The sequence below is a fragment of the Apis florea genome, unplaced genomic scaffold, assembly GCF_048593485.1.
Source record: "Apis florea isolate Af1SG1 unplaced genomic scaffold, ASM4859348v1 contig_3193_pilon, whole genome shotgun sequence".
NCBI classification, from domain to species: domain Eukaryota; kingdom Metazoa; phylum Arthropoda; class Insecta; order Hymenoptera; family Apidae; genus Apis; species Apis florea.
Genome location: NW_028256721.1, coordinates 91238 through 107100, shown reverse-complemented (window position 1 = coordinate 107100; position 15863 = coordinate 91238). Strand labels below are relative to the sequence as shown.

The 15863-nt window shown below is 32.9% G+C and overlaps 1 protein-coding gene and 1 long non-coding RNA gene across 14 annotated transcripts in view; one reads left to right on the top strand and one right to left on the bottom strand.

The window, feature by feature from the left end:
* Positions 1 to 15714, top strand: part of Appl (amyloid-beta-like protein) — a 43685-nt gene extending 27971 nt beyond the window's left edge. For 2 of the 13 annotated variants that reach the window (XM_086910497.1, XM_086910495.1), the window contains 11 exons: positions 558 to 648; positions 1381 to 1511; positions 7916 to 8144; positions 8933 to 9143; positions 9436 to 9609; positions 10380 to 10451; positions 10513 to 10703; positions 10837 to 10997; positions 11056 to 11294; positions 11388 to 11534; positions 11606 to 13607. In XM_086910497.1, coding sequence (XP_086766623.1) covers positions 558 to 648; positions 1381 to 1511; positions 7916 to 8144; positions 8933 to 9143; positions 9436 to 9609; positions 10380 to 10451; positions 10513 to 10703; positions 10837 to 10997; positions 11056 to 11294; positions 11388 to 11534; positions 11606 to 11716 — 1757 coding nt within the window. In that variant the 3' untranslated portion in view covers positions 11717 to 13607. Of the gene's footprint in view, positions 1 to 557; positions 649 to 1380; positions 1512 to 7915; positions 8145 to 8932; positions 9144 to 9426; positions 9610 to 10379; positions 10452 to 10512; positions 10704 to 10836; positions 10998 to 11055; positions 11295 to 11387; positions 11535 to 11605 lie in introns of all 13 variants that reach the window. The other 11 variants (XM_086910503.1, XM_086910502.1, XM_086910494.1 and 8 more) reach the window with 7 other exon arrangements.
* Positions 1917 to 3202, bottom strand: LOC147657295 (uncharacterized). Its single transcript, XR_015292674.1, has 3 exons — positions 2616 to 3202; positions 2146 to 2420; positions 1917 to 2080 (listed from the first exon to the last, which is right to left on the bottom strand). It is a non-coding gene; the product is annotated as an uncharacterized LOC147657295 (long non-coding RNA).
* Positions 15715 to 15863: the final 149 nt, after the last annotated feature.

The window sequence follows — 15863 nt, the reverse complement described above, 5'->3', positions numbered from 1 at the left end:
ATTGAAAACAACACCCTATATATAACTTTCGATCCACGAATACATAATAATTCGATATTGTGACCACAATTTTCAATCGCACGTAGCGAACGATTAATAATCAAATATTCCCATGATCCATTACACTTAACGATCGCTCCCTTCTCTAACTTTCAATCTAACGCAGCAAACGTTTAATAATCAAACATTCCCGTACATACATACGTAGCTGCACGTAGATACAACGATTCGAAACGAACGAAGTCCCGGGAGAATCGTGGAAATACCATCTTAGAAACATGGTAATACACGAGAGAGCAAGCCCAGAGCGGAGTCACTCTGATTTCCAGTTTCTGCCGTATTGATTCCTTCGGGTTGTGTCGAGTGCCAAGCGTTAAGGGGTTGAGTAGACAACTATGGATCTATACGCGATTTCTGCATTTCTCTCTCTCTCTCTCCACGATAAATATAGGCGTGTCCGCATGCACTTGATTTTTTTTTTCTCTCGACCTTTTATTCTCACGTATCGACACGTTTTTTTTTTTTTTTTTTTTTTTTTTCTCTCTCCTTTGTTGCAGAGGGGCCGTTCCAAAGCGACGCTTTGCTCGTTCCGGAAGGCTGCCTGTTCGACCACCTTCACAATCAGACGAAATGCTGGGAATCTCACAGGTAAGCAGACGAGAAAGGTGGAGAAGACGAGGCAACGTGAGAGTATCGATTTACATGCTCGCCACAGCGTAACTCTATCCTCGGCATCGTTGGAGCGCTCGGTTCATGGGGGTTCGATGAGTCGCACTGTGCCTCGGGAAAGAAGTCTCTCTGAGTCAATGAATTTTCTGGGATTTTTTTTTTAAATTTTTCTTTCTTCCTTCAATCCGTTTCGCGATGATGTAATTTTATTATCTCCATCCATGTTGACCTTGTTGTTTCATGGATGATTTCTCGGTTTGTTCGTTGGTAAAAGTGCCGTTTTACGAGTATAAAGTTTCAGGAGGAAGGATTTTTGGAAATTTTTCTGATAAACCTGACTTTTAAAATCTTAAAAATCTCATCTCGTCTCCAATTCTACAATTTATCTCGAATAAGACGTATTATTCCCGTCTTAATCGAATAAACACGAATAAAGCGGAGATCATAAATTCATGAAACAGCTGGAAATACTCTTCGACCGACAGACACTCGTTGATCGACCTCGTTCGATCGTTTACCCTACCACTCCAGAAATGAATTTCCGTCTAAGAGGATTGAATCCCCGTTACGATTCCTCGTTACGGTTTCTCTTTGATGCGAATCCCTACGGCCTGTACAAGTTCAACACAGAGGGAGGGAAGGGGAAAAAAAAAAAGAAAGAAGGAGAGAAGGAAAGAAAAAAAGATTCAATCCGGAAATTCACTGTTCCAGGTGGAACGCGACCGCGGCAGACACCTGCAGAGAGAGGAATATGAATCTGAGGAGCTTTGCAATGCTGTTGCCCTGCGGAATATCCTTGTTCTCTGGCGTCGAATTCGTGTGCTGTCCGAAACACCTCAAAGGTACGTAACGTACGTACATTCTCTCATATCATCATTCACATTCATTCATCGACGAATATATGACGTGTGGAACGACGGCATGCACACAGTGAAACATTCTCCAACGTATCGTTCTCGATCTCGTGAAATTACGTACACTTTTCCATTTATCGTTCCATCGGAGATTCTTGATTTGAATAGAATTATGCATCAAATAATTATAAATCGCGTGTTAACAAACGATCCAAATACTATGTCTATGTAATAATACTTCGTGTCGCAACTGCGAATCGTCGCATTCGATCAAAGTGGCGGAATAAAACTTTGATTTTTCCTATAAAAAAAAAAAAAAATGTGAGAGGAAACTTTGAAATTTTTGCCATCGATCGGAGAAACGGAGAGGAAACAAATGGCATTGAACTTACCTTTTTTGTTTTATCCCGATATCTCGATCGGTCGTCGAGATACAACCACTTTTTCTTTGTTGCTTAAGACGGTGCGAATATTATGAATGGATCCATCGACCTATATTTTTTTCTTGGAAATGCGTATTGTTATGTTTTTCTACGAATCGTGACGAATCTCTTTGCCTGGATAATTTTGGGAGATAGATCAGTGAGCGATAAGGATAAGAAGATAGATAATAAAACCTTACCTCTTTCTTTACACGTCGATATATCAGGAACAGGAAGTCGTATCGAGATAAACAAAAAACCGTTTTAAAGAGCTGGTGGTTTCCAACGTCGTTCATTCGTTGACCGGAAGATAATCATTTTACAGCGATTCAAATTTTAATAAGATCTTAATCAGATTCAACGATTAAGAATTACCTTTTTTTCTTTTTTCTTTTCACCGATCGAAAAGCCGTATCAGCATAAACGGAAAAGCACTTTAAAGAGCAAAGTTCCATCCTTCTAATGATTTTTCGTCCTTTAAAAAGTAATAATAATAGTTTTTAAAGTTTTCTTAATTTTAATGGGATTTTATCGAGTAAGGATAATCTGAATTAACTTGAAGAGTTTGATTAAAGTGAGAGTGGATCTTTATTTAATCAATCGAATTTGAATTTAATTATGCTGATTAATCAAACCGGTTTGAAATGTTCCGTAACGTTTTCATACTTACTATCTTACTATCTTGATATTCTTTTCAATCCCTCGATCGATTTTATCTCCTAAAGAAAACCTAGAATGGTAATATATTTCACTGTGTGCATACCGCGTTATGTAGCACCTTGCGTTTTGCACGTTGCAGCAGCTAGTAATGCCTCACATTTGCATGCTCACGTTAGAAAAAAGTGGGAGCAAACGCGAGGAAAACTGCGAGTTAAAATTAGCTTTTCGCTCGCGTAGTTATTGAATTTTCGCAAGCTTTGTAATGTAACAGCACGGAAAAACATTTAGACGAGTCGATAATTACTCGACCGGTATTCGATAAAATTGATCAAATTTTAACCAATATCTGTAACAGCTCTTCCATACACGATAAAGAGTGTTTATAATCTGTATATTAATATTAAATCTTTTCCAAAAATCGTTCATCCCCTTTTTACATCCCCTATCGGAACAGATTTTCAAAACTATCGTCTGTACGATACGAATTTAACCAAACTGATAGATCATTTTATTCTACAGTAAAATCAACGATAAATCCAACACTGATAATATTGATAAATTCTGCGTAATTATCGACTCATCCACGTAACGGCAAACACGATTTGAACGGCCTCGAGAGTCGAATTTCCGCATCGATCGTCGACTCTCGAGGCAAAGGAAAACATGTTATTGTAATTCGATCGAGATGGAAAAGCAGGGAGAGAATATTACACGGCTCGACATATCCGTTTTAGGTAAATAAAACGTCGGCGTTACCGCGAAAACGCGTCCTTTGTCGCATTCGCTTTTAATCGGGCCTTTTCCCGCCTCGAGTATACTTTTCTGGAATCCATCGAGTCGCATAATGCCATTGAATCGTTTCAACGGTTCTCCCTCTCCATTGTTCCGTTAATCATCGATGTATGTAAATGCTTTTAACCGATCCACAAAGGAGACTCGACGTTTGGAAAAACGCCTCTGTGACGTGACGTGTTCGCAAACCGTTTAAGAGGACCTCGAACAGAGACGTCTCGAATAAACGAAAAAAAAAGAGAAAGAAATATCGGAGTATTAAAATTTATTCAACGTTTGTTCCTGTATTTGCTCGATATCGAGTGGGGAATAGGAGATTTCCCTGTCTGGCAAGGGAAATCTTTCTGGATTTAATTTTCAGGGAATCGGGTGGAATTTCATTTCAGATTAAATGTTTAAGAATTTTTTTCCCCCTCCCCCAACAATCTTTGTTTAAATTTTGCATTTGATCCGATAATCTCCTTATTCTTTAATGCAATTTGTAAAAAAAAAAAAAAAAAATAACAGTAACTTTCTCTCTAAAATTCCTTTAATCTTTATTTTGACAGTTATCTCTCTCTCTCTCTCTCTCTCTCTCTCTCTCTCTCTCTCTCTCGAATCTAGAAAAACGAGATGTGAATCGGTAAATTAATTTCACAAACAAGTCATCGTGCTTCATTTGCTCGAATCGAGTTGACTTTTGAAACAACAGTTTCGAAAAGAGGGGGGAAAAGAACGAATGAGAAGGCAAGAGAAAAAGAGCAGAGGGGGGTGCATTAAGAAAGTGGGTATATTTCGATTCACCCTCCCCCATGACGAGGGTAGTTTACCCTTGCCTTGCTTCTCTATCTTTCTCCCTCGTGCAATCAATAACGGCCGCCGACGACTGCGCAACGTAACACGCTATGGCTTTTCCCTCCGTTCCTGCGCATCTTTTCTTTTCAATCCACGGATACCACGATAACCATGTGTGCCGCTAATAAACTACGGACGGGGGGCGAGTTCCGCCATACAATCCACTGTGGTGGCCACACTGTCTGCTCTGCCACCAGGCTTGATTCGCGACACTGCCTTTCCAACCTGATCAATAGGGAATGACCGATGAATCACCCGACGAAATTCCGACCTCCGCCACCGCAACGATGATGGTCGAGCAGGCATCGCGCGTGCCGCTTCGGGGGGTTTATTATGCACGGTTGTTGACGAGTTTGCGGCGCGATGTCTGATTCATAGAGGCGGTTTTACAGGGATGAATACGTTACGGGGGGATCTGGCCGATTTGTTTTCTCTTTCTTTCCTCACGATTACGAAAATGGACGAATCGCGATTACTACGTGATCTATTTTGTTGCGATGTTATATTATTTTATAAAAAGTTGGTAGAGATATGAAAAAGCGGGTTTGAGATTTTTTTTAGGGAGAGAAGTAAAAAGGATAAATTTTTCGATTAGTACATTTCACGAGTAGAAAAGCAATATTTGTTAACATTTATCGTTTCGGGCAACGATATGAACACGATATGCGTGTGTATATATACATGTATGTATATCTAAAGTGTCGATACACAATGTTGGACAACTTGTACATAAAATTCAAACTCGGGAAACGTGTAATTCGTGTATGCAATAAAATATAAACAAATGGAGTCGTGTTCAGTTTATATGTCCGTTTTATTGCGGAGACAAGGATGGAGTTATTCTGATAAAATATGCGAATAATTGATCGATGCTAGGAAAGATTGATATTTAAAGGGGGGGAGATTTCTTTTGTTCGTTATATATTTTATTTCATGAATTTTTATCATCGATAAATTAATTGTAATATCATCCGCACAGAGAGATCGAAACCTCGATGCTTTTATTTGCGTTCAATTCGTTGCGAAAAGATTCGTTTATGATATCGAATTCTCTTGTGATAAAGGGAAAAATAGAATTTCAAATGGAAAGTATTTTTGAGTCGTATATCGATCATATATTCGTTCGTATATATAGAAAAGTCCTTTTCATTCTTTTCATTTCGTTCCGTTTTAAAATTATAACCTTGAATATATATTAACCCTTTTTAACCCTCCACATCTATAGACATGATATCTTTTCACGTGATGACGTCCACACGATGCTTTGAATTACATGTCTCGCGTATTTTCTTATCAAGATTCCCACAAAATATCTCGTCTAAAGATTCGGTACAGAAATCAGATCGCAAGGCGTATACGAAAGAGTTAAAAAATGCCAAGCATAGCACACGTTTTACAATTTTCATCTTATAAAATCGCAGACTTAATAACAAAATTAATTCGTATTTCTGAAATTTAATTTTCGATTGTCATTTCAATCAAAATCCTTCAACATCGATTTATACATTTTTCATTTTCGACAACAATAATGATTCGAAATAAAATATTTGAATCATTTTTATATTGAAAAAAAAAAAAACAAAAAAAAGACACGACGAATCTTCAACGTCGATGCTCTCGACGCATCTTCCTTCGCGTTACCCAGTTCACCGACACGTAACGCAACTTGAGTATCGTTAAACTCTTCACCAACGACACCATAGTAAAGCTACTTGTTTGCACATTTTGTTTATGGCGCTATTTTTAAACAGAGAGGCAACCGTCGTTCACAGTTTTCAGCGGCGGCAATTTTCACGGACGAGCTGGCAAAGCGTTCGTCTTCCCTCTGTGTCCGTGAAAATACGCGGAAAACCGTCCACCTTGGATATCGCCAAGAGTTTTCTGATCGTTCCTTTCGGTCTATCCATCGCTCATCGAATCTTGATATCCTTTTTCGCCCACAATCTCGAAATCGAGGGATGATATACACGTTGGAAGCTTGGTTCGATACGTGCAATAAACGTAACGATATTCCGGTGGAAAAAGTGCCAACACAACCGCCGCGTGACCCAGATAAAAGGATAGCGGCTAGGATACGACGACGGGCGAAGCTTTTGTCTGCCTTTGCACAACTCGAGAAGTCAGCTCATCAGCGTGTCTATTCTCGGAGAATGGGACATCTCGAGAACCTAGTTAGTCAAGACGGCTGTCCTCTTCAACATAACAGAGACAAATTAGAGTTTTTCACGGTGCAGAAGGGACGCGAAATCGCGGATGGCACGCGGTGGTTGCATACCACTAGGGGGCGGATTTCGAAATGCGCGCCACGCGATTTGCATTTGTTCCACGCCCAGTATCATTATCGAGGAAGCTTTTTACCTTTGCTATGCAAATTAAGCCCTGTGTCTTTTTTTTTTTTTTTTTTTAGAAAGAATTGAAGTTTGTTTCTTTTTAATTTATTTATTTTATTATTAATATTATTATTTTCTTTTTTTTTTTTGACTATGCACGTATGCATTTGAATGCAGTATGAATTTATATAAATCTTTGTCGAATGGAAAATTGATCGTTAGTCGAGGTTTTCTTGTATCTTGGATACTGTTAATTGAATTGTTTCAAGCGACTGGAAGAGATTTGTGTATGGTTTAAAAACATTAATTTTGAGATAAATATTTTAAATAAAAATAAATAATTCTGTGGTTTCAGATATATTGGATAAAAAAATGATTTAATTTTAAGTTATTTCATCATTTGAATGAAACAATGGAATAATTTTCTTTATTTGATATTTTTTTTATTATTATTTATTTGAATAAATAAAAAATTATGTGAAATTTATTTAAAAATAATACGATTTAAAAACAATATTTTGAGATAAATTTCCTAAATAAAACAAATTTGTTTTATTTATTATATTTGATGACATTTCCTTTGTCCAATTGATTGAAACTGAACAAATATTTGTGAAAATAATAAATCAATAAATTACTCATTTGAAAATATAAAATATATATTTTAATTAAAATTTGTACTTTCGATAATATTCAACAATGAACGAAAATTGAAATGAAATTAATTAAAAACGTAGTTTTTAATCTAATAATTGATATTAATAAAATTTTCTAATTATATTTATCATTTTACTAATTGTAATTTATGTACTGTTACGTAAATATTTTTTTGAAATTATTATGAAAAAACAATATTTGAATATATCCAAAATAATTGATAATATATTTTCTATTTTAGTTAAAAGCGTAAGTATATATTTATATTAATATTGTGAATATGTTAATGCTTTTGAATATTTTATATGTTAGTTTTTGGCTTAATATCACATTTTATCATTGATTTTAACTATGATACTTTATCATCGTGTCATTCATCAAAATGTCATATACGTTAAATATTAATAAAATATTCACTCTCTTAAAATTTAAAGTTTTTTGGCATTTTTTCTAAAATTAATAAATGTAAAATTGTAAAATTGATTGGAATTATATTATAAATAGGAAATAAAAATTATGTTATTATCATGTTATTATTAAAAAAAAAAAACTGAAAAAAATATTATATAAATTCTTAGTTATTTTTTTTTACACTTCTATTCTTTAGAGGATCCTTTTAAAAATAATAAATGAACAGAAAATTAACAATAAATTCAATAATTATAAAGATCTATTAATATTTACCTACAATTTGCAGAAAATTTGAAAGCCAAAAAACCGATCGACTTGCCGATTCCAAAGGGTGTTGACGAAGATCTCGACGAAGATGAAGATGACCTCGAAGACGATGATGGCTTGGACACTGATGCAGATGATGAAGATGATTCTGAAGCTGATCCCGAAGATGGACTCAATGATCAACCGGATGATGATGAAAGTGACGAGGAATATCTCAATGATGATTACAATTACGACACTACGACAAGGTAAAAGATATTAATTCTTGATCCTTAAATTACATGTTGAGAGGAATAATGATGATAAAATTATATTTATATATTTTAATACAAGTTTTAACAATTAAACATTACGGAACAACTTTAAATTATTTATATAAAAATATAAATTATTATAAATTATGTTAATGTAAAAAAAAAAAAAAAAAAAGAATCTTTATGCGAGAATATATCCGTGTTATTAGCTGTACTGGCTTGTACAGAAGGAATTAAAATCGCAAAAGAATGGAATTTATTAGCTACGTTTAGTTATTTTTAACACTCAGAAGATTATATAAGCAATTTATACTTTCACTAGGAACAGAAATTACAATCTTTCGTATGGAAATAATTGCATTAAACTAATCCTGAATTATATTTGATATTTGATTTTCTATATCCAAGTGGATAATTATTTCGATTACAATAATTCAGATAAATATATATTATTTCATATTTCTGCAAATATTAGTACATCCATCTATGTTAATATTATTGTAATCCATTAATTTCATATTTTAATTAAATAGTACTTATAATATTAATGCTTAATTAATGCTCTATTAATGAGTATTTATTGTTTGCATAATTGCGATATAATATAATTTATAAAATATACTCTCTACGAGGATTCCTATCGTAATAACTCTCTCCAATTCATTTCTCCATATTTTTGATCAACAATTATTAATTAGCATTTTATTTCTATTTAAATTCAAATATTTCTTACGTTATTTACGATACAATATAAATAATCGTATAATGTTCATTTTGTCCAGTCGATTATCAACAACGGTTTCAACCACGGAAAAACCGAAACAAGACGTAACTGCAATGCCATTGCCAGTTAGCACGAGCACACAACAATCTTCGCAGTCACAGAGCACACCGGATCCATATCTAACTCATTTCGATCCTCGTTCCGAGCACCAGAGCTACAAGCAAGCACAAATGAGGCTCGAAGAGGTGCACAAGGAGAAAGTAACAAAAGTAAGCGGGTGATACCATCCATCTCGTTCTAATTTCTCTTACTTTTTACACACACACACACACAAAGTATTATTTTTATTAATTATTGTTATCTTCGTTTTTTGCTTGTGTTGATTTTATTTTAGTTTCGTTGGATCATTTTAAATAATATGATTTTCGAAGAAAGCGAGTTGAATTTGAAGAAACAGCGTTATAAAAAAGAAGACGTAAAATCGAGTTTCGAGAGATAGCTATTATCTCGCGGGACACTAGTGTCGAAATCTTTGTGCTACAACGTTTTCAGGTGATGAAGGACTGGAGTGATCTCGAGGAAAAGTATCAGGATATTCGTGCCCACGACCCAGTTGCTGCTGATGCTTTCAAACGATGGATGACCGCGCGATTCCAGGAAACTGTTGCTGCTCTAGAAGAGAGCGGTGCCGCGGAGAAGCATCAGTTAAGCGCTATGCATCAGCAAAGAGTACAAGTATGTGATTTAGAATAATGGATGCAAGTGGCGAGCAATTTCTCGTTTAAGAAAGAAAACTTTTATAGATTTAAATAGGATGAAAGATACGTTTGGCGTGCGAATCTCAAAGTGTTTTCAAAATTGATAATATAAATTAAAAAAAAAAAAAAATGGGGAATAAGAAAGTAAATTGAGAACGATATTGGTAAACTGTATTTAAAATGATTTCAATATGCACACAAAAGAAGAAGAAAAAGATATAAGCGCCATAATGATATTTATTAAACGTTATATACTGGTATTATAATATTGGATATATATTTAAATTTTCAATATTAATTCGAATTTTGAAAAAGTGTCATTTCATATTTTCCATTTAATTTTTCATATAGATTTATATCTTTCTGAAATACACTGTACAATTGGAATCTTTTTGATATTTATGAATATTGCATTTGTCTTTGAAGATAAAAATTAAGTATATTAATTTTATTGATTTGTTAAATTAGTTTAGTTTGTATTATATGTTTATTTTATATATATATATAGATAAGTTTAGTTTGTATATATATTTTTAAATGTTATATCTTAAAATTTTTTAAATAATTTTCTTTTTCTGCAACATTGAAATTTTAAAGAAAATTCTAATTTGATTGAAATAAAATAATGTATAATTTAAAAATTTTGAAAAAATTTTCTATTTTTCTTATTATTTGATTTTAATTATAATTTATATATCATTTATACAATATATACAATATAATATTTATTATATTATCAATTTATAGGAAGCTGTTAAACAAAGGAACGAAGAAGCGATGTCATGTTATACAGCTGCTTTGAACGAGACACCACCAAATGTAAGTTTTTCAAGTATTTCACCGCAATCGCAAATAATTTATTATATTTATTTTTATTTAGATGCATCGCATTCAAAAATGTCTCCAGAAGTTGCTTCGTGCTCTTCACAAAGATAGGCATCATACTATTGCTCATTACAAACATCTGCTGGACAGCAGTTTGGAACAAGCTCAACGCGAAAAGCCAGCAACCTTGGAGCACTTGGCGGAAATCGATAGAATCACCAATCAGAGCCTGTTGATGTTAGAACGGTAATGTGTCCGTCGATAATAGCGTAACGTCAACGTCTCAGAATACTAGATTCCAGATTTTGACAGAGCAGAAAGAAATATACTTTGACTTAATTAAGAATACTATATGGAGCATTTCATTCATTATATTTAGGTATCCTGATTTAAGCGCAAAAATTGGCCGCCTTATGGATGATTACGTTTTGGCCCTCAGGAGCAAAGATGAGACTCCTGGACTGCTGTTAGCGATGACACGAGAAGCGGAAGCAGCCATTTTAGATAAATATCAGGCCGATGTTACCAGTAAGCAACAAGGTAAATTTAATAAATGAAAAGGAAATACAACAAAAGTATAATACCGACTACATTTAAGCGAGGTCCATTGAATCTGTAGAAAAAGAACATCAAAAACAACTGGAACGAGCACGCAAGGAGCAACGCAAAGCTGAACGTGGTGAATTACGTACAGAACAGGCACAACAAGAAGAAAGCGATTCGATAAATGATAACAAAGATATTCAACAACAACCAGAGCAACCGGCAGCTATGCACAGCGAAGGACTTGTTAGGGCAGCTCATAGTTTGACACATGACATTTCCCATTCTGAACCGGTAAATATAGTTGGATAACAAGTCGCTAGAAAAAAAAAATGATATTTATAAGAAAGGTATAAAAAAAATATTTCTATTTTATTTATGACATAGGGTTACTCTGTAAGAAGGGAGATGTATCACAGAGAAAGTCGATCCGTCTACTTTACACTTGCATTTGCTGGAATTGCACTTATGGCTGCAGCAGTAGTAGGTGTAGCAGTGTTCAAAAGACGCAGTGCAAGAAGCCCTCATAGTCAGGTATGCCTAAAAATAAAAATTTTAATTAATTAGAAATTTGATAATTAATAATAATTATTATTATCAAACAGGGATTTATTGAAGTTGACCAAGCGGCCACACCAGAGGAGCGGCATGTTGCAAACATGCAAATCAATGGATATGAAAATCCTACATATAAATATTTCGAGATCAAAGAATAATTTAATCACCTCGGTCTACAAGAGATTTTATTTGAAATTGATCTTTAATTGTCCGTTCTCGCGTATGTTCTTCAAGAATCTCATAGTATTTTGTTAGTGTAAGATACCTTTCAGGTTCGAGGTTCTTCCGAAGATTCCGAAAATATATAAAATCTATGTCTTAGTGATATATGGAATAAAATCTGTCCATAGACGAATAGGTATTGCGATACGATATCATTATGTGTCACGTCTCTTTATAATAACTCGCGACGTTATACGAAACATAACGATTTATGATATATGTATAAAGCAATTTTCATATAACATCTAGTAGATAGAAATGTTATGAGTCGATTCGTATACTCGTATCAGAATTATCTACAAGACAATTCGAAAGGGAAACAACATGCCAATGTGCCATATGGGAAGGGCGTAATGTTGTCTTCGGAAGTATCTCATACACGTTGTTTTCGTTTGTCATACATGTTATTAACAAAATAAATAAACACAGGAAGGAGCGCTCATAATGATAAACAAATTTAAAGGAAAAAAAGAAAAAAACAAAAAAAGAATCATCACTCATTAATGTTATACGCGATATCCTTCAATTAGAAGGCTGTGGACTATGATCAATTACGGACATTGTTTTTTCAGCAATAGGAAATGCGTGTGCGTTAGAAGAAACGTATCTCGTGATGACGCATTCATAATATGCGTGCTGTTGCGCTCTTTGCTGTATATTTCTAAGTTCTGATATTTTTCGAGATAGTAAATGGCAATAAAAGTAAATGCAGCTTAAATAATACAATGAAAATAAGAAGAAATGTTAGCAGCGGTAGCAGCTTACACAGCATAAAAATATAATCCGATTAAAAAAAAAAAAAAAAAAAAAAACATGATAAGCATATTACATAGCACTATGCAAAAGTATATGCTCGATACGATACTCTTAAAATATCAGAACAGCGATCAATGCACGTTCACCTTCGTGATTGCAGCTGTTTTTTCATCTCCGTTCGATTCCCACTGCCTGATTTTTTCAGCGACCTTTTCAGTACTTAACGTCTACTTAGATTATACAACTTTATACTTATAAGAAATTGAATCATGAATCACGTATCTAAAGTTATTATGAGAAGCAAGATATTTTATCATTCCATAACAAATGTCCACTATCTTATCGAGGTGCTGCCTGAATGTATGCACGGAAAATATTCGGTAGCTTTGTTCGATTCGGCCGAGTTATCGTCGTGTTTCTCAGTGAAAACGGACGAATCGAAAGAATCACGTCGAGGTTGCCGAATAAGAGGAACAGTTCAACACAGGAGTTTTTTTGAGTGGCATTAGTACCTCAGATTTAGGTCGAATAAGTGGCGAATGTTAAAAGCAAGCGTGTTTCTGTCTTTTTTTTTATTTCACCAATTTTTTTCTTTTTTTTCTCTCAAAAGATGGTTCATACAATAACTATCTTAGGATTATTAATTATATATGATGACGATAATATATTACACGTTTAATGCTTATATATTTGTATATGGTCAAAAGATAGTAGGCTGCGCTTTAGCCAGGGTCGCGTGGGAAAGCATAGCTTTCGTTTGTTTTAATAAATATTGCACGTTTTTTTATTTATATTATATTTCTTTGTATCGATAAATTAATTATATTAATATATATATATATATATGTTATATCATATTAATATGATATATATATATACATACATCATTTGATAAGTGTTATATATAATTATAACAAGGAGTAATATTAATAATTTTAGTTGCGCAAGTGTTATTATGTTATTAATGATGGTTTAAAATGCTTTTATTTAGATACTATTTATATCAAAGAATTATATTTTCCTTCTCACTTTCTTTTTATTACAATAAAATCATTTGTTTTATTATGTTAATTTTGCTAAAATAAATTAAACGAATGCGCAAACCGAGGACATTGAACAATAATCCTTGGATTCCTAAGCGCACGTGAAGCAGCTGCCTTCCTATTTAGCGAACATAGTAGATGTCTCACGCAACTCCGGTGGAAGAACGAGCCAACGAAAAAAGTATATACACAGGCACACACATTCGCGCATCGCTGAGTGTTAAAAATATTATTTTAGATATATTAAAATGATAGCAATTAACCATATGTCTATGGAGATACAACAAAAGCATAGCATCAATGCGTTAATAATAATATAAATATCTATATATATATATAAATATATATGTTCATGTGTGTATGTGTGTGTGTGTGTGTGTAATATATGAACAGTATATATACATAGATATATATATATACATATGCATATACATGTACACCTATCAAATTAACTATACATTATGTACCTATAGCATATAGTCGTTAAATGAGAAGAAAAAAAAAAAAAACATTGACACGTCGCGTAATAAAAAAAATTTGACTTGATACGGATTCACAGATGTTGATGAAGAAAACATGTTGTTGTCTCTAAAAAGAAAAAAGGAACACAAAAATACTATTCTTTTTTTTTTTTTTTTTAATTGTAATAATCATTCCAATTATAGTAATTTTTATTTAATATAAAATAAAAAAAAAAAGAGAATGAAGATGGTATGCGACCATATGACAATTGGCCTACGTTGGCGGATGTGCTGTTGTTTATCATATATTATATTTGTCAAAAGATATGATGCGAATAGCACCTGTAATGCTTGCCAAATTTATCTCGTGTACCATCTTTTAAATAACATAATTATAAAAAATTTGGATTAGTACTAACAAAATTTTATACATGCCAAAAAAAAAAAAAAGAATATCCAATTCCAATGGTGTTTTGATACTCGAGCATTTGATACGAGAACATATAATATTATTTTGATTATAATTGTATTGAAAAAATGATCAAAGAATTTAAAAAAAGATCGATCATTAATATTTGAGATTAATTTTTGAAAAGTGGAAGCATATCAGTTTTTAGTCTGTTCTAGTTTTGACGATAGAGCACCCGTGTCATTTTTTCACTTCAAGATATTGTGAATTTGCATCGAGTCACTCTGTATAAGTTTAAGAATTGATTTTTGTAAAGAGGTAATAAATATTTACCGTAATTAATTAAACTTTAGCTTAAAGAAAAGAAAAATAAATGGAAAAAAGACACGTGAGAAGTGAGGAAAAGAAAGAAGAAAAAAAAATAAGAATGAACAAAAGAAAAAAATAATACGTCCTTTGCGTAGCGGTTCGGATTTAGAAGTTGGCGAAAATGGGAATAATAACGGAACTAAACTTTATTTTTGCAGTTCTTTCGGTATAGATCGATTCTTACGATTTTATCGCGTCTTTGATGAACTTTAATATCGTAATAATGATGAGATACAAAAATCCGATTGTACGTGCAATATATCAATACTCGTGTATTTACACGCCTATACACAGCGCTATATATAGTTTTCGATCTTACGTCTTATACATTCTACTTATACGTTATTACATTTAAAACAAAGTGACTTTATGCTTAAATCAAAGTTCTATTCGATATCATCATATTTTTATATTATTTTGTTTCGTTGTTCATTATTGTTTTAGTTATCGGCAATTGAATCACTTGAATCACTTAAATAATAAAATATTTGGTTTTGTATAAACCGATTGATTGACGCAAGTTGAACTTAATCAACGTCGGATTAGATAAAAATTGATATTTTATAAATATCGCTGATTTGGTCGAAAATAAAAATATACAAATGATAGAAAATGATACGTAATCTAAATCGAAGAAAAATGATGAACATTTTAAGTTGCTTTTAATTGTAGGATCGGAAACTTCACGTTTACTATAAAACGTTTCTATGACGAATAGAAAAATTATTAACCGGAGGATTAAACTAACTTCCTCGTCTCCCTTTTTCTCTCCATTACACAAAGATTTCTCCTCGCCACTCACAAATTTTATCGCATTAATACACTCCGTGAAAAGAACGTATTGTGTTTGTGGATATATGTAATTTTACTTATCAATAAATAAATTACAAAGATAATTACTAATTGAATGTCAATCATTCTTCAACATCGATATTAAATGAAATATTCTTATTCTGTTCAACATTTTCTTATAAATTTTTCTTATGGAACAATAATTGAAATTGATTGATATTTAATTTAATTGAATAATATAATTATTGTTAAT